This window comes from Rosa chinensis, chromosome 7 (assembly GCF_002994745.2).
Source record: "Rosa chinensis cultivar Old Blush chromosome 7, RchiOBHm-V2, whole genome shotgun sequence".
NCBI classification, from domain to species: Eukaryota; Viridiplantae; Streptophyta; class Magnoliopsida; order Rosales; family Rosaceae; genus Rosa; species Rosa chinensis.
In genome coordinates this window covers 7,287,072-7,306,339 of record NC_037094.1, presented here as the reverse complement: position 1 = coordinate 7,306,339, position 19,268 = coordinate 7,287,072, and the positions used below count along the sequence as shown (strand labels likewise).

The 19,268-nt window shown below is 37.4% G+C and overlaps 1 protein-coding gene across 1 annotated transcript; it reads right to left on the bottom strand.

The window, feature by feature from the left end:
• Positions 1–1,169: 1,169 nt before the first annotated feature.
• LOC112180414 (alcohol dehydrogenase-like 3) lies at positions 1,170–15,767 on the bottom strand. The gene is made up of 10 exons (XM_024318964.2): positions 15,534–15,767; positions 15,318–15,454; positions 15,042–15,091; positions 14,587–14,927; positions 14,308–14,390; positions 13,510–13,585; positions 13,324–13,385; positions 13,094–13,189; positions 1,648–1,809; positions 1,170–1,561 (listed from the first exon to the last, which is right to left on the bottom strand). The coding sequence occupies exons 1-10, from the start codon at positions 15,568–15,570 to the stop codon at positions 1,451–1,453; spliced, it is 1,155 nt and encodes a 384-aa protein (XP_024174732.1). The 5' UTR covers positions 15,571–15,767; the 3' UTR covers positions 1,170–1,450.
• Between the last annotated feature and the right edge of the window lie 3,501 nt (positions 15,768–19,268).

Genomic DNA, 19,268 nt, shown 5'->3' with positions numbered 1-19,268 from the left:
TTGTTCTTTCACATATATGTTTCCCATTTGTACTTATCATGTTTTTGGTATTGCAATTTCCCTTAATATGCTTCCCATTTATTATTTTGCAGATTTTTAGTACTTATCAGAATTTGGCAGAAAAAGTTCAAAATTTGGAGGCAAATCTTTGTATATATGTAATAGATTAAGTTAGTGCAGAAACTTTTCAATTTTGGAGGCAAATTTGTGTGAAAATGACCATTTCAGCCCTCAACATTTAGATTTAACGTCCAATTTGGACGGAGAATCAAAGATTGGGCACGGAAGGCGAAAATTTGAAAGTTTAGGGGGTAAATAATTGAAATTGAGAGTCGGGGGGGTGTGAAATGATGTCACCCCCAAAGTTCAGGGGGTAAACTGAAATTAATCCTTAATTTATTGAATATTGTGATATAGTTATTACTCGATCTTCTAACCCAAAACCCTTGAAATCATTCTTTTAGCAAATTCAGAGGAATTCCAGCAACATATCAAGATCGAGAACCAACCCTCTGATTAATTTTGGTGGAGGAGAGACCTACTCATAAGAGAGCAATATCATGTGATTTTGATTCATTATTCTTCTCGTGGTTGAAAATAGAGATAAAAAATAGAGTAACTGATTGTTGTATTTCATGTTCAAGGGTGTTTTGGTAAAAATAAGGAGGTCTACTTAGTTTTTCAAGTATTTTAAAAAGTAAGCTAGAGGTGTACTAAGTATGGGAGGTCCAAATAGCAAATTTAGAGGTCTAACTAGAACCACCCTATCAAATTTTATCTTATAAATCTCAACCAATTAAATTATCTCTTTTGTATAGACTAAAACTCAAATTTGCTATATCAGATTTGGTTTGGGCTGCAACTGGAAATCTTCTTTTTCACAATGTTGGCTCAAGTTGCACCCTAGTCAAGGAGCCCAAAAACTCAGTAAGAATCCAACAATGTTGTTCTAGAAAAGGGCATAGCCATTTGGGATCAAATATTAGAGGAAGAAATCAGAAATGAACATATATTTGTCTAGAAGGAAGGTGTGTGAAACCGAGAATATGACCTTTATATATGATGAGTCTGATACATCATTAGCAGCTGCATCTTCCATCATACTAGTCATGAACCACAACCTTTTCTTACTTTAGAAAGTTCAATTCCAAGGCATTGATGTAGAAATTTTCCTTTGCTTCTTATTTAGATAGAACGACTAAATAAGTAAATAGTCGTGTCGTGCAAGCCAAGTGCTATACAATCAATTTATACATCAGAACGATTCGTTAAAAGAAAGTACATCATCACAATTACAATATTATATGTTTGAACTTCAACACAAAGGTGAGAAACCTTTGAGTCAATTCACGCCCAACTTAACCAAACTGAAGTGCATGATCCATAAACACCAGCATATGCAATCAGGCAATCAGGGTCGACCATGAAACTGCGAAAGTGAAACTGAGGCTCACAGGTGTAGAACGCATCTCAGTGACTGGCCTTCAACGAGCAACTTAAACGCATCATTTATCTTCTCAAAGGGAAGCTCATGTGTTATGAACTCGTCTAAATCGACCACCTGATGAGATAACAATTTGTTCAGAATTGGAAATGAACATGTACTGTATTAAACTGAGAGAGAATAGTGGAACGTTATATACTAACCCCTTGCATGCATTCTTTGGCAAAACGGGGGAGTTGGCTCTTCCCTTTGAAGCCTCCAAATACAGATCCAATAATTCCTCGACCATGAAACAACTCCATTGGATGGAGGGGAAGCATTTTTGGTGTTGCATGAATTCCCAATATCACAGTACACCCCCATCCCTACAATAACATTTAGAAAAAAAAAATGGTCTACAGTAATAATCGGAAACATTCTATGAAATGAAAAGGTGCCAAGTAATTTCAAGTACTTTTCGAATTTTCTTCGAGGTATAGGGTAAGATGTTTGTAAACTGTTTAAAGAAGCTTAGGAGCCAATGGGCATAAGCTCTAAAAAAGATAAAAGTTAAAACACCGTGTTTTGATAAATTACTTCATGTTCAAGTAAATCTCTATTTGTGTGTCTAGTCCAAACTCTAGGTTACTTGACCTAGTTGTAATAGTTAATTAGAAGAATTTAGATATTCATATTCAATGTATGATTACTTTTCCTTGTATGATTCGGATTCTATGCATTATAATCCTCTATATAAAGAGGCCCCTATTATCAATGAGAATACACAGCAATTTTATCTCAATTCCCGTTTCTCTAAAACACGTTATCAGCACGAAGCCATAACCCTAAAACCTTAATATCCTTAATATCGTAGCCTTCAATCTCAGGAGCCCAGTTACCGGCCTCACTTGCACTTCCCCCACACCAACGTAGCAGCACTGCTGTAAAAAAAAAAAAAAAAAAAAAAAAAAAAAAAAAACTAGAAGAAGAAGATGCTCAAAGGCAGAAAAAAATAAAAAACGCTTAGAGGCAGCAAAGAAAGAGAAAATGAAGCGGCTCACATTGGCAGAAGAAACAAAAAAAAGAACAAAGAAAAAATAAGACGGAGCAGCCCACATGTTGGGCAGAAGAAGGAGAAGAAAAAAAAAACAGAGAGAAAGAAGGAGTAGCCCACGTGCTGGGAAGAAGAAGAAAAAAAAAAAAATGGGACGCGGCGCACACAAAAGAAGAAGAAGAAAAATAGAAGGAAAAACAAGGGGACGCGGCCCACGTAGAAGAAGAAAAGGAAAAAGAAAAAATAAGGAAGAAGTTAAGCCCAGAGTCAAAAACCCAGAAAAAGTCAAGCCTAGAAGAAGTCAAAGCCCAGCCACTGCCACATCAGCAACACCACATAAGCAGCAGGGATCCACTGTCACGTCAGCACCAGTCAACTCCGGTTGACCGTTTCTTGTCACTTTTCTGGTGACTTTTTCCGTTCAAATTTCCGGCGATCTATTTCGAGGTAACTTTTACTAAAAGTTCCCGTTTTTGAGTTTTTATTTCAATTTCTCTTCTTTTTCTCGGGGACTTGCAAACTCCCTTCATCTACGTACCCTCATTTCTTCATCATAGGGGAGACCTAATTAAGCCGAACTGTGGGGGTTCGCGCTCACTCGAAATTTGGAGCTTGTTGAGATCTCCAAACTTAGAGTTTGTAGAGAATTTACGATCGACCACTTACGTCATTGTTTTAATCTAATCCAATATCTCTTGGAATTAAATTTCTTGGAAGCGATTACACTCAGAAATTCATAATTTCTTGGGAGCAACTACGCTCAGAAATTTTATATGTTTTCGTGGTAGCCTGTTATGCTCCGAAACTAACCCTAATTTCTTGTTTTCTTTCAGGATGAGTAACCTGAACAAATTGGACTTTGCTCCATTGGGAACAACTGGCTCTGGATATCACAGGTGGGTTCGTGATGTCCGACAGCATCTCAAGGCTGATGAAATCTTGGATACGATTCTCGAGCCTAGCTGATAGGAGCATTTTAATGCGACGTTTTAACTGCTTTTCCCTACATTTTCTGCATTATTTCCTTAATAAAACCCTGTTTAGGAAAGTTTCCATTCTTTGAATGGGAAAGTTCCTATTTGTAGAAAGTTTCCATTTTTGTAGTTTCTATTTTTCATTTTTAGAAAGTTTCCCATTTTTAGTTTAGGAAAGTTACCATTTTTCATTTTAGGAAAGTTTCTATTTTTCTTACTAGTTTCTATTTTCAGGACCTCGGAGCTAAAAAGTGGAAATAAACTCACAAATGGAAAGAGGAGCTCGCCAATGTTGGAAGGAGACAAAATGAGATACAAAGGGCTGCATAAATAAGCTGAAAAGAAGAAATGAAGTTTTCCTGGTTCAACCAGGAAACCTTGTCCAGAAGAGGAAACCCTGCCAAAATAAGACTCTTGAGTCAACCAAGAAGGAAAGCAGAAAAATGAAGTGTCATGGCATTGAAAGAAGCTTCTTGAAGACATTAGAAGATGACATGGCTTGAAGGTGACGCACAAAGGCCCAAGAACTCTCAAGAGGTTATGGATTTCGGCAAATGGATAAAGGCCCATGGAAATTAGGGTTTGTGACACATGAGAGATATTTTTGGAGAATATATATGTGTTTGCCGTAAAATACAAAGAGGAAAAGGAGGAGGCAACATGAAAATCTGAAAATATAATTGAAGATTTTGATTGGAGTAATTCAAGGGAGATTTTTAAGGGCAAAAAGATATTCTTGGCCGAAAATGGTGAAGCAAATCAGCATTTATTTATGGAATTTCGGCAATTACTTTCCCAAGGATATTTGTGGCCGAAATTGGTGAAGCAAATCAGAATTTATTTATGGAATTTCGGCAATTACTCTCTCCTAAGATATTCTTGGCCGAAATTAATGAAGAAAATCAGAAAATCCTTATATAATTTCGGCAAGGATATATATTAAAGGAATTTAGGGAATTAATTTGGAGAGTTTTGATTGGTTAGATGACACACCAAGGCTTACTTGGCATTCTACGATTGGTTGGACCACATCACAAGGCTTACTTGGCATCATACCATTGGTTGAAGTGATGTGGAAATTTCTGATTGCTTGGAGAACCATAGCCGTGCCCCTATATATTCTCCCCTTTTCTCAACGTCAAGGGTCCGCTCCTTTACAATTTACACTTTAGAAAAAATCAGAAAATCTTCTTAGCATAGCCGTGAGTTTCTCCATCCTCTAGTCATCTCCACGAGTTCAAGCAAGGCCAAGGGAGAAGAAGCATAGCCGTGAGCATCCATCATCCATCTCCATCCTTGAAGCTTGCTTTCGAGATTCAAGAGACCACCACATCAATCGTTCATCACCATCTCCATCTCACGGTGTAATCCGATTCTCCTTTGTAACCTTTGCTTTGATTTCGTTGGTTTTGTTCTAGTTGACACATGTGTTTGAACAAATATTAATTTCTGGAATTTTTATGATTAATTGAGAATTTTCAGATTCATATTATTGTTCTTCAAGAGTTGCTTATGTGGGTTTGTTTAATTAAATTTGCGTTATAGATATCCTTTGTGTATTAATCTTATTTGGGTCGACACTTATAGGATTTATGCATGATTGTTGCTAGGTTTAAGAACATGAAATCGACTTTTCGTTTTGTGTAAACTTGAATCAAAGTAGTAAAGGTTTTGTACAAAGATCGAATTTAATTAAAGAGAATTGCAATTAGGTGGACTTTTCCATACTAAGTTGTACACTTGAGTTGATAGCCTTTCTCTATGTGTAATGCGTTGAACATGTTATGATTGACTAGCTTTCTAGGGCTTGAATGCATGTTTGATAGGATTAGTCTTTGTGCTTTCACTTAGATTAATTAGCATTGAAAAGTAAAATATGGGAAATTGTTTGCTTTTAACGTTTCACATGATCAACTCCTCTCTCATGACTTAGATGAACAATATTAGGGTTTGAATCAATTTTAATCTTAAGTTTCGGTTTTTGATCTTTGTTCTCTCATTCCATTTGTATTTTTATGTTTTTGCATTTTAATTGTTTTGTTAACTTAGTTTTATTTTCGAAAAAACCAAAAACAAAATCCCCCCTTTTCGTAAATATGTATATATTTTGTTATATCTTTGTAAATATTATACTTTGTTTTAATTTTAATTGTTTAATTGTTTGACAATGACAGGTGTACCCTCAATCCCCGGAATAGAACGATCCCTATTTGCTTATACTACTAACGGTATTTCAGGGTTAAATTATGCGCTTGCTTCCCAAAAGGCGCATCAATTTTTGGCGCCGTTGCCTAGCCAGGTTGTGCTAACTATTGAGCAAGCTCGAGCTTTGGAATCAAATAGAGCGGTCTTAGAGGAAAATAAGGCAAAAGTCGTCATCCTAATGACTCGTCATATGGATGATTCGCTCCAGTACAAGTGTATGAATGAAGAAAACCCTAGTAGGATGTGGGTCTCACTCGAAGAAAGATTTGGCAACGTTCGTGACTCCCTGTTTCCTGACCTAGAAGTGAGATGACATAGCCTCCGCTTCTGTGATTTCAAGTCAGTTCTTGACTACAACTCGGAAGCACTTCGCATTAAATCCTTAATGGAATTCTGTGGTAAAGAGATCACAGATGCGATGTTGATTGTGAAGACTCTCTCTACCTTCCCCGTCTCTGCATTGATGGTTGCTAAAAACTATAGAATCGATGTTACTGCAGGACCGATCATAAGGTTTCATGAGCTTATTGGAGCTATGAATGTCGCTGAAAACCATGACAACATCCTTGTGAAGAACTACAATTCGAGATATGAGGAAACATAGCATATTCCAGAATCCAATTTTAGTCGCGCCCCTAAGAGAGGGCTCCAAGAGCGAAACCCTAATCTTAGGGATACTTCTGGACGCTCTAGTCCATATACTCGCTCTACTTGGGAAGGTAACGCCAAAATAGGTGAACACGGAACTAAAAAGGTGAATGTGGAAAAAGAGAGGGAGGCAACGCCTCTGGCCATGTTGGTGGCGCCACCAACACTAAGAGCCATCTAAATAATGCTTTCAAAGTGCCTTAATCAATGGAGTCTGAGCAAAGAGATATATGTTCTCGATGTGGAGTATCCGGTCATTGGGCATACATTTGTAGAGCTCGTGATCGAAGAAATTGTCACCGCCTATAAAGCATATTGTGAAGCAAGAGAAGCTCACTATGTAGAACAAGAAGATCAAGAAGATGATTTACAGTGAATGGTTGAAGACTACAAATTTGGTTGGGATCAATAGATCGCCAATTCTGTTTAAGTCTTTATATTTCCAAGAGATGTAATAGGCAATTGTCATATACTTTGTAGTAAATGTCATTGGTTTAGTTTTTCTTCACATAGGCTCATCCAAAATAAGTATGATGTCTAGGAAGGTTTTGAGATAAGTGGTACTTAAGCGAGCTTTGCTCCACTGACATCTCTCTACTCATCTGGTCATATTTATTTTGGAGTTACCGAAAGAAGTAAACGACTACCTTTGTTTTGCATTAGCTTGCATTTGGATTAGATTCTCCTAATGGTTAAGAGACAATGATGTACTCCGTTGGCTCATGAATAAAATTTTGAGTTCTTTTCATTATGACTCTATTTTGATTATGAGCATATGACTTTGTGACTACGATGGCTGGGCCATCAGTATTAATTCAAGGACATGGAATAGCCCAAGTTCCCCTTTCCAAATGGCACCTTGGTTACTGTCACAGAAACTCTCTACGCTTGTAGAGCAAATCGCACCTATGAATAGCCAACGGATTCCTTGCGAAAACGCGTGTAGAGAACTGAAATGAGTTCCTTTGCAATACCTCTAATGATTGTGAATAAAGACACATCTTAGAGAAGTTTATGTGTCTCTCTAGTGGACTCTATGTCACTATTTGAGATATTAAATCCAATGAAGTTATGAGAGAAGATCTCTTAGATTTAGACACATATTGACTTTGTCAAGGTAGGATAGGTCATCCTGCTCTTGATATGATGATCCGTCCACTAAAGACTTCATATGGACATCCTTTCTCTCGAGCGAAATGAAGCATGAATCAAAAGTTGATTCCTGGACTAAGTGTGACCGATGCTACTGCCTAGGGCACCGCCTCCGTCCACCACTAGCCTAGGGCTGGCGTAGTCCCTATCCATGACACCATGGATGGCGTCCATTATGGTGATGACGCCCCAGGTGATGTTGTAATCGCCAACTTTACTTCAAATAGCGTTTCAGACGCTTAAGCCCAACCAAAATCCTCATTGGTTGCTTCTAAAGCCTCTCGCTAGTTTTACAAAACTCGTTCCTTAGGGAAATTAGGACTGAGACAGTCCTATGCAAAGGATATGAAGATATTCTTTCTGTTCTTACATAGAATCCGTAGGGATTCTGTGGACTAGTTCAACTAACTTGCGGACGTTTAAATATCTCATGATGTTGGTTGACACGCAAACACCCTGGTCACGTGTTGTGCCATTGTCCACCTGTAAATGCTGCTTATACTATACTCCTAGCACATATCATATAACAACGGGCTCACTCCCGGAATCATTGATACACACATTTCTATGCATGTAATTGTATCTAAAGCACTAAAAATAAGTTAATCCTCAAGTCAATTTCTATGTAATTAATTCATTTTTATTTACTTGTAGGAAATAAGCGGAGTTGTAGATTTCGGAAGAAGTTGTGCAAAAGTGGAGTTAATTGGAGTTATCGACAAAAAGACGAAAAGTCAACCATGGTCAACTCAAACGAGGAGATGGAAACCGACCACCCTATAATTTGGGCAGAGGTGCGTCAAGACCGGAGCAAAAGAGAGAGAGAGAAAAATATTGAGAGGGATTAATTAAACAATATTCAATTAATTAAACAATTGTTTAATTATAGAATGAGGCACGTGGGCTGTGCAAACAGAATGAAGAGATGACTTAATTAATATAATCATCTCCACCAATGAGCATGTGACACGCAGCAGGAAGAAAAGAAAAGACCATTGCTTTTTCTTCTTTAATCATAGCCACCCACACCGACCATTGCTTTTTCTTCTTTAATCACAGTCGTTCATTACTCATCCAATTTCTCTCCTCACGACCAGCCACTCCTTTTAATTGATGGATTCATCCTTTCTCAGGATCACGACTCTCTTCCTCTTAACAACAACACCGCACACTTGGGGGCAGGCTTGGGCTGCTCTCACTCACCTCTCCTCTCCTTCATTTTTCCTCTTTTCTTTCTATTTTGTTTTGAAATTTGAAGGACTACTCACACAAAGTTTCAAGGATCCATCAAGGGGATCAATCTCTACAAGATTCAAGATTTGGGTATTTGTGGGGTTGTAATTCAAGGCTAGTTATGCTAGCTTCATAGCTATTTGTGACTATCCTTATTTTCTCCTACACTTCTCTACTCTCTACTATTTAAATTTTGTAATTTTGATGTTCATGAATATGGGTTGTGAGTAGTTACTTTTGGGGGCTAGGGTTTCTAACTCTAGCTCAATTTTGATGTAATTGACATATTTTTCAAGTGATAAATAATGTATTTTCATATGGGTGCACTCTAATTACTATGCTACTTGGTTCTTGATGCATGAATTTAGGGAATTAACCACTCTCTTTGTTATGTGTTGAGATTTGTGATGTGTGATACAATTGGTGGTTCTTTTGTTCACTAGCTTCATGTAATTAGTGTGGTGTGTCAAGTAGTTGCTTAATCGAGAATGAATGATTGTCTAAGTTTCTATTTTCTTGTGCCCTTCGCCTTTAATCCTAGACGTTGTGGCCCTAATAAGGCATAATGATTAGGGTTAGAGAGTTCATTCTTGCCTTAACCAGAAGAATAGATACCAAATAAGAGAAATTGACTTAGCGGCCTTAACCGGCATTAGGTAGAGAACTAAGTAATCAATACATTTTAGGTTGTAACTATTGCATGCTTAAATCTCTAATTTCTAGAGCTCTACGCCTTTAGCTCATGTTTTGGTAGCCCTAATAAGGTACTAATTCTTGAGTTAGAGAGTTCATATTTGTCCTAACCGAAAATGTGAATACACCTCAAGGAAATTCGACTTAGTGGCTTTAACCGGCATTAAGTACGGGATTTGGTTCTCATGAATATATGTTTGTTTGCGTGAAATGTGTTTGTTGCATTGAAATTGCTATAGAGTGATCCCTAGTACCCAAATCTATCTCTCTTTTATTTTTATTTTTTATTTTTGTTTTTAATTGTTGTTGTTAATTTAGATTTTGACTTAGTCTTTTTAGAAAATTACAATTACAATTTCAAATGACAATTTCTATCTCATTGTAAATAGTCGTCACTAGTTACAATTTCAAATGACAATTTCTATCTCATTGTAAATAGCCGTCACTAGGCTCTTAGTTTTCACCAAAGCCGAGCATTGCTAGGGCTTGGTGCCTTAGATTAGCATTTTTATTTCTTTTTCTTTCCTTTGTTTGCTAAGTGTCTTTATTTCGGATTACCCAAGGATTGTTGGCTAGCCACTAATCCCCGTGGTCCATAAACTTTGGGCATAATATCTCCCTATCTTGACAAGGATACGTATGCTTGCGTAAATGTGTATCAAGTCAATCATGCTATTCAGTCAATTGGATTTGACATTGCTAGAGAGTTTACATCAAAGACTTTCGATGGTTATTGCATTGGGACTAATGTTGGACATTATATTCCCATGAACACACCCAACTGGTCTCGCAGAAACGACTACGATGGTAGTTCGGACATTGGTAATGCACACAATTTTCCTTATATCCACTTGGGATGATGCAATATCGCATACAGATATGCTAATTCGTCTACGACCCACTGCCACTCAATCTACCTCTGCGTTATAACTAGTGACTGGGTACAAATATCGTACTTACGTATATTTGAGTGTGTCATTTATGTGCCAATTGCGCCGCCACAACCCTCTATAATGGGTCCTTATAGATGATTGAGCAACTCAGTTGGATTTGAGACTCCAACAATCGTCCGCCACTTAATGCCCTTGCATGGCGATCTCCTTACCGCTAGATTTACGGATGTCACTTTGATGAGATAGTCTTCCAGTCGTTAGGGGGGAGATAAGAATATAGATATTTAGCAGGAACGACATGAATTGTAGTGGCATGTCCCCACTATGTCTCATCTCGATCCCTGTTAAAGTGACAAGATTACACAAATATGCTGCAAACATGCTTGCAAGGACGGACGTCCCTACGAGAGGACGTAGCGCCACCCTACACTGATGTAGGCATGGCGCCAAAGAGAGTGGAACTCTCATGTTATAGGCCATGGCCCCAGCTAGGATGCGTGGGAGGCCCGTGAGTTCGGATGATACTTTGGCACATTCCAATCCTTTGATCACCTAGACTCAAAATTCATCTCATGAGAATCTTCTGGGTTATGGTTATCGTTGGGGGACGCCTCTACATCAGAACATATTCCTGAGAATATAGAGCTCTTTGAAAATTACACTAGTGTACATGAGACGTGGGATAGAAACTCCATCGTAACTGATGATGTAGTTGCGCATTTCGTTGCGCATGAGTTTGTTGATCAGTCAGATGATATCGAACCATGCTCCATTGATGAATGAATGCCAACGTAAAGAAATCTGGCATAAATGGAAAGATGCGATCCAGGTTAAGTTGGATTCTCTAATGAAGAGGAAGGTTTTCAAGTCAGTGATGCCAACACCTCTTAACATAAAACCTATTGACTATTGGGTCTTCGTTAGAAAGAGTGATGAGAAAAATAGATGGCAATCTCGCCTTATGGCCCAAGGCTTCTCACAAAACGCCCTAAAATCGACTACGATGAGACATATTCTCTCGTAATGGATATCATTGCACTTCACTACCCTAACAGTTTGGTAGTTTTCGAATAACTGATCATGTAACTTACGAATGTGGTCACTACGTATCTCTACGGGGATCTACATACAGAATATGCATGAAGGTTCATGGTGGACTTCATTTACCCAGGTCAAGTGGCTCTAGACCACGGAGCGCATTTGCAATAAGGTTGAAATGCTCACTAAAGTGACTACTTGATTGGGATGGGATATGCCCGCGCGTTTCCATAACAAGTTTCAGATTCTATCGCGGTTCATGTTGGACATGATCTTCGTAGGAAGGCCTTAAAGAGTTAAGGGAAACCGCTGAACACTTGAAATCTGAATTTGAGATGAAGGATTTTGGGAAAACACGATTATGTCTCGATTTAGAACTTGAGTATTGTGTTGATAGATGCTTAGGCATGTTGACAAGGTCAGCCTTCAAGCACCCCCATGATCGTTCGTAGTCTTGATCCTGAAAAGGATCCTATTCGTCTGAAGGATGATGACGAAGATGTGCTAGAGGCAGGAGTGTCTTACTTAAGTACAATAGGGGCATTATTGTACCTAACTCAATGCACAAGACCAGACATCTCATTTGCAGTAAACTTATTAGCTAAAGTATAGCTTTGCGCCAACGCGACGCCATTAGATTGATGTAAAAGATATTTTCAATACTTGAGATGTACGATTGATATGGGCTTGTTCTTTCCCTAAAGAGAGACGATAGATTCGGACCCATCACACACTAGAACGCCGCCAACAGTGGCCTGCATCCACTATCCCCATCCCAAAACGACATGTGTTTTGAAATGTTTTGCTGATCTTGGGTGTCTCTCTGACCCATACATAGGTCATCCCCAAACTGGTTAAGTGTTCACCATAGGTAAAGACCGTGATATCTTGGAAGTCTACAGAACAGACCTTAGTCGCTATATCTTCGAACAATACAAAGATTATTTCTCTTCACAAACTGGTTCGTGAATGTATATGGATTGAATTTATAATTACGTATGTTCGAACAATTGTGGTTTGAAGTCTACCACAGATGAGCCTACGAGCATATAGGATAATGCTGCTTGTTTTGAAGCAAGGCTACATCAAAAGCAACAACACCAAGCATAATCAGCAACAACAGACTCTCCTCAAGATCAAAGTGAACTAGGTTCAATATGGGGACAGTGTAGCAGACTTGCTCACTAAGTCATTGCCTGGTAGCATCGTTTGCGGAAGTTATCCAAACTCCCATGACTGTGGTCATCAGGGGGAGATGCAGACATCAAGGGGAGATGTCTACATGTATGGTCTCAAAACGTGAATGGTATGTTGTGCTCTTTTTCCCCTTCGACAGAGGTTATTTTTGTCCCACAGGGTTTTGGTTACTCAGCAAGGTTTTTAATGAGGCAACAAGAGGAGCACCACGTTGGGGCGACACAAGGGGGAGTGTTCAAGTAAATCCCTATTTGTGTGTCTAGCCCAAACTCTAGGTTACTTGACCTAGTGGTAATATGGTTTAATTAGAAGAATATAGATATTCCTATTCAATGTATGATTACATTTCCTTGTATCATTCAGATTCTATGCATTGTAACCCTCTATATAAAGAGACCTCTATTATCAATGAGAATACATAACAATTTTATCTCAATTCCCGTTTCTCTAAAACACTTCAAAGATAAATTAAAAAGAGATACTAAACGAATTAACTATCTTGAAGTAATTACCACCATGTAGAATTAGTCAATTAATGGTCACAAACTCACAATCATAGATACATTTTATAGAGAATAAGTACCTCATGTGTGGAAAGAAAGGCTTCCCGGAGAACATCGGAGTTTCCTACACACTCAAAGCTATAGTCCACACCTCCTTTTGTTATTTCCCTGATTCTCTGCTAACAATATATATCGGCCAAGGAATTGTTAATATAAATTGAATTCAATTACAGTCCGGAAGAAGAAGAAAATAACTATAAATATAGAGAATTCAATTGTTGAATTCATTATTGGAACACATAGAACTGACCTCATGCAAAGGCTTTCCTGGGTCGCGGGTGTCTATGAAATCTGTGACTCCCATTGCTTGGCCTATATCCACATTACAAAATGGAGTACAAAGCATGCGAATAGCACTTACCTAATTAGCATATATATTTTAATATCTTATATAAATAAACAAGAATCTAAAAAAAAAAAAAGAGCATACCAATACCTTTGATGAATTTATTAGGGTTCATGTCAACACCAATTATTGTAGATGCTCCTCTAGCTTTGGCTCCTTCAGCAACCTGACACAAAATTTTTCATTTAGTTAAATGATTGGATAATAAAGGAATTAGGTAAGTGATCAAGACTAGTTGAATTAGGTAATAAAGGAATTAGCTTTGGCTCCCCAGTTGATCAAGACTAGCACAATTAATAGTCAGTTGGGATTTGGAAATAATAATATATTATTCGTGTCAGATCTTACAGAATAATATGATTCTTGTGATTATAGACTATTATTCTTTCTTTTTTTTTTGTCAAGTCTGCACCAAGTTAAGTGAGAACATCTTTTCTTTTATCCTGCTTCATGAATTATAGATTCACAATTAATAACAAAAACATATGTACCCAGCTTGTAAATTAGTAAACATCCAAAGTCAGCATCTTCACTATAATAAAACTCCAAGTCAAGTCGATCATTTGGTATAATGGCCAGCGCATACCTGCTGAAAGCCTGATACCTCAATCGTCAAATGCATGCATGCAACTTCACCAGCAAAAAATATGGATTTTTTTTATAATTTTTTTCTTTCGGTGATACTGGAGAGAAACGAATCCCAGATATAACCTCATATTAATTCTTCATCACTCTCTCTAGCAACTTAGGCTAACCTAAATGCTAAAAATCTACATCTATGAGTATCAGAACATGTTGTTTAGCACGTGAAACTCGCAACAAATGGGCCAACGTGCAAGAGAAACCGAAAATGAGTGACAAAACAGAAATGAAAAGAAACGAACTCACGGCAAGTCCAATGGCACCTAAACCAAAAATGGCGACTGTTGAGCCAGGTTGAACATCAGCAGTATTCCATGCAGCACCAACTCCTAAAGAATAAAATTTTCAGATAAGTGAGATCTGTATACATAAGATCGCAATCAAGTTTCGATGAAATCTTTTTTATTTTCTCTAATTTTGGACCATAATCGAGGACACGCCCACAAAAATTCTTGATTGTAATTGAGCGAAATGATTTTTAATACACCAAATAATTTCTTGGCAAACACTTATGTAATTACATACCAGTTGAAGCACCGCAACTGAGCAACGTCATCTTCTTGAGGGGAGCTTCCGAGTCAATCTTGACAACACAAGCGGACTCAAGAACTGTGTACTCGCTGAAGGTTGAAGTGTTAAGAAAATGATATATGGGTTTTTTGTCACCCTCCTTTGTTATTATTGAGAACCTTGTTTTACCGTCGCTGTTCATCACCCTCTTCATTGGGTTTACTCCAAAGTTGTTGCAAATGTTAGTTTTCTGATGCCTGCAGCAGATGCAGTAACCGCACTCTCCGTTGAAAATAGGGATCACATGATCCCCTTCTTTCATGTCTGTCACACCTTCACCAACGCTCTCAACAATTCTGCTCATCAAAATATTAAATAAAGGATATGAATTTCCTATCGACATGCTATAAACTCTCGGTATATTTTAAAGCTGGTGTGTAAGATGGTGTCGGTGTAAATCTATGACTTACCCGGCTGCTTCATGACCTAGAATTCGAGGAAACGCTCGTTGAGCTTCATTCTTCAACAACAAAAATAAGAAAATTAATTAAGTACAGAAATGTTATATTCTCACACAATTCGGGTTACATTGTCAGATAATTAATCCGGATCGCTTAGGTTATTCATACATAATGCATGTGCAATTCACAACATAAGAGTCGTATGCGCCCGACAAGAGGTCAGGTGAGAAAACATTATTGAATGGAGAAAGGTAAAAGCTTTGATTCATGGGCATGCATGTATACCTCTCCTTTCCAAGCACTAAGATCAGTGTGACAGATTGAGGTGAAGAGGATCTTGACTCGGACCTCCAGTTTCTGCGGCGGGTCAACTTGAACTTGTTCCATCACAAAAGGCTCCTCAGGACCCCAAACAACAGCAGCTTCATGATCGACCACCATTTATATCAGCCATGTAAGATTAAGTGTTCAACAAAATACATTTCTGAAACTAGCTCTTACCTTTGCAAGTGATCACCTTTCCGGTTGTCCTCTCCATCTGTATGTTGGCGTCTGGTTGATCTTAAACTTGATATATATGAGTATTCTCTATATGTTGGCAAAGGCGTATAAGCTAAAGGCTTTGTGATCTTTCCTATGAAAACCAGTGCATATATACCAAGAAGGGGGAATTTAGAAGGAAAATAAGAAGCTAGCTAGCCAGCAATAGAAGCAAACTCAGGATTTGGGTGCAATGAAGAGGGTGTGCAAAGGAGATGACATTATGTACATATGACTGTGAATCAGCTCTATAGATGGCTAGGATTATCTGTCATTTTTTTTTTTTTTTGGATAAGGGGTTATCTTTCATTGACTTTGTGAATAGTTTTTGTAAACGACCTAACAAAAAAAGGGTTACAACTTGAGGGGAGGATTCATATTCAGTGCACCGTTATGTACTTGTGCACTTGCACCGACATAAATGGATGGTTAGATTATATTAAATACACTCTTAGGTTATTAATAAAAATATTAATTAAAAATATCAAGGGTGGATATCATCTTATAAGTATTAGATCATTTACACTGTTGGTGCATAAAATAACAAGGGTTGGGTCACTTACACCGTCGGTGCATAGAATAATTTCCACAAGAAATTTCAATTCAACAACTTGAAAGTACTGTAATATTTGGATGTTTTGTTTTAACTATGAAAAATTATGAAAGTGACAGATTACTTGTATGGTACGTGGGAGGAAGTAAATTACGTACACATTTAGGTAAATAATTACTCACCGGCCTGTTTTTCATTCTGTGAGAAGCAATGTTCTAACAGAAGGCCTTCTTAACTATAAATAGCAGTCTTCAAGTGGCAAGTAATGGAATATCAAGAGCCAATCTTTCACGCAATGAACCCTACACCAATTAATTTTAAGGTTTTAGATTATAAACTAATCCACCATGCTGGAGTAGGGAGAACACATCTCTTGGTTTAGCTCAGGTGGAGAAAAGTCCTATGCTAATTAGTTAGTTTGTTGGTCACATTCAATCCACCAAGCCCACAGTAGTTTGTTGTGGCATTGTTCAAGTCCGGGCTGCGTTCGGATTTTGTTGGGCATTCAGACCCGGTCGGGTTGGCCCAAACCAAGTTGCACCAAAAAGGCACAAGATCGAATTTAGTCAAATACTGGCAGAAGAAATTAACATTAATTTCCATAGATGAAAGGGCGTGGAACTATGACGTTTAGGTGATGCATAGGGCTCTTATTTAGAGGGATCAATACATCATTTTTTTGAGTCACGAACCACAACCATTTCATACTCTAAAAAGTAAATTTCTATATAAGACATTTTATGTGGTAAGAAAATTTGTGGGATTCGATCTGGTTCTAGGGTTAATGAGCCTTTTGTAACAGAAAGGCAGTCGTACACTCAAATTTTTTAACATACAGACTTTTCGTCTACAGAAAAACGTTGTAGTTTATATCTGATCACTAGCTTGTTCCCTTGAAACTACTTACTCTTTTCCCACCCGCGCAATCCAAAACGTCTTTGCTTGCCTCACTCCTTGTTAATTTGCTGAACTCACCCACTCTCCTAATTCTCTGAAAACTCATAGTCATATGGGGAATTGCATATATAACAACTCCTGGACTGAGAAACAATTCTAAGGCTCCTTGGAGGGTGGAGAGTGAAAATGAGAGGTACAAGCAGAGGCGGCCTCGGGTTGTTGAGGATGCATGCATGTAATCTCTCCAGTCAATAGATTGTTCTTATATATCTGATGGAAATTGATGGTGCAAGTTTGTGTAGAAAGAGAATAAAGGCGATCATAACAAGGCAGCAGCGTCAAGAATTATTATCCAAGACGCGCGGTACCTGTGGAGGAAGTGCTCTTAAGAATTCAGATCAGAGAAACATGGAAAACTAATGGTTATGGACTTATGGTGCATAATTCTGCAGCAACAAGGTGGATGCCAGTTCTTGAAACAATCCCTGAATGAAGTGAGTAGGGGCATATATATGCACTATTTTACGCAAATAAAATTAATCTAATGCTTCAATTTAGGCAATCTATATATATATATATATATATATATATATATATATATATATGTTGTTACCCAGATTTCACAATTAGCCTAAGTGATCCCCACATATTAAAATCCTTAACCTTAAATATAAAAACTTCAGGTTACAATGTCCTCGAAGGAACCCAACCATTAGCCTTAATTTATAGAATCCATTATAAAGTCACTGGTACAAATATGAATTTTCAAGCCATAAGTAAAAGCCCAAAAGATCAAACTCTTTTAATTCAAAGCAGTCAAGAAAATGCTAATATTAGAGTTCCACACACAATCAGATGGTCAAATGTCCATTTACCTTCTGAATGGTCTCTCACTAGTGAAAATTAACCTATTAACATACAACATAATTTATCTGATTTAAACTCTATCCAACAATATAATTATGGTACAGTAAGAATCAACTTTCATAATCCTAGATTAAGTCAAAATCTTGGAATTCATGAATTAGGCCAATCATCAAGACATTCTTTCACAGCTTCCAGGCATTCTTTTGCCGGATCCACATCCGCTGAAACCATGTCAAGACAAGACTGTGATTTAGATAAAGAAATTAAAAATATTAGAATAAAAGAATTAGAAGAAGAATTACAAAAATTAAAAATTAAAAATATTTAAAGTACCTCTCAAGTTAGTTACCCCAGTTATGTAGAAATTGTAGACACCCAACCAGTCTTAGATGAAGAAGAACAAACATCTCCCACAACTACTGATTTTGAAGTCGTTCCTCCATTAAATATTCAACCCACTAATTATGCCAGTAATCAATTTGCAGTCTCTTCTAATAAAACTTACGAATGAAATATTGATAATTTATCAAAACAAGAAATATTAAACAAATTACATCACATGTCCATTGCAGCCAATAGTTATGTCACTAATCATAATTTCAGCTAGCCTGAAATTATTGATATCATTTCCAGGATTCACAGGAATGCTTCATTCCTGGTGGGAAAAACATCTCATTCCCGATTTTAGAGCAGCCATTAAACAAGCAGTTAAACATGATGAAGATGGAATCCCAATTTTCGATGAAAACATTGGAATGGGAATTTCTAATGCTGTCAACACCTTATTTTATACAATCATTCAACATTTCATAGGTACACCTAGTCACATCACCTCTAGAATCCATGATCAACTTAGTAACCTCAGATGTCCTACCTTAGGCGATTTTAAATGGCATAAAGATGTTTTTATTTCTAGAGTTATGCTTAGAGATGATAGTAACCAACCTTTCTGGAAAGAAAAATTCATCAATGGTTTACCCGAACTATTTGCTCACAAAATTAGACAAGTCTTAAGTAATGAAACAAGACACATTAATTATGATACTCTTACATATGGAAATATTATTACAGTTATTCAAAAAGAAGGATTGAAAATGTGCATAGATATGAAATTAAACTCCCAAGTAAAATCATATAAGAAAACAGCCAAATATGAATTAGGAAACTTTTGTGAACAATATGGCTTACCATCTTTACCCCCTTCACGACGACATAAAAAGAAAAATAATGAATTCGACTATCATCATACAAAAAGAAAATTTACCTGTAATAAATTTTACTCAATAAACAAAAATGATTTTGAACCAAACAAATTTACTCTAAAAACAAATTTAGAAAATCATGGCCCAGAAAAACAAATCCCCATAGAACACACACAC

Excerpts from the sequence above, each read along its gene's own strand:
- LOC112180414 (XM_024318964.2), bottom strand. The coding sequence starts at position 15,570 with ATGGAGAGGACAACCGGAAAGGTGATCACTTGCAAAG. Across the intron at positions 15,092-15,317 it reads TTAGTGCTTGGAAAGGAGAG|AATGAAGCTCAACGAGCGTT; the intron begins GTATACATGCAT and ends TTGTTGTTGAAG. Across the intron at positions 13,386-13,509 it reads CCCTAATAAATTCATCAAAG|GCCAAGCAATGGGAGTCACA; the intron begins GTATTGGTATGC and ends ATGTGGATATAG.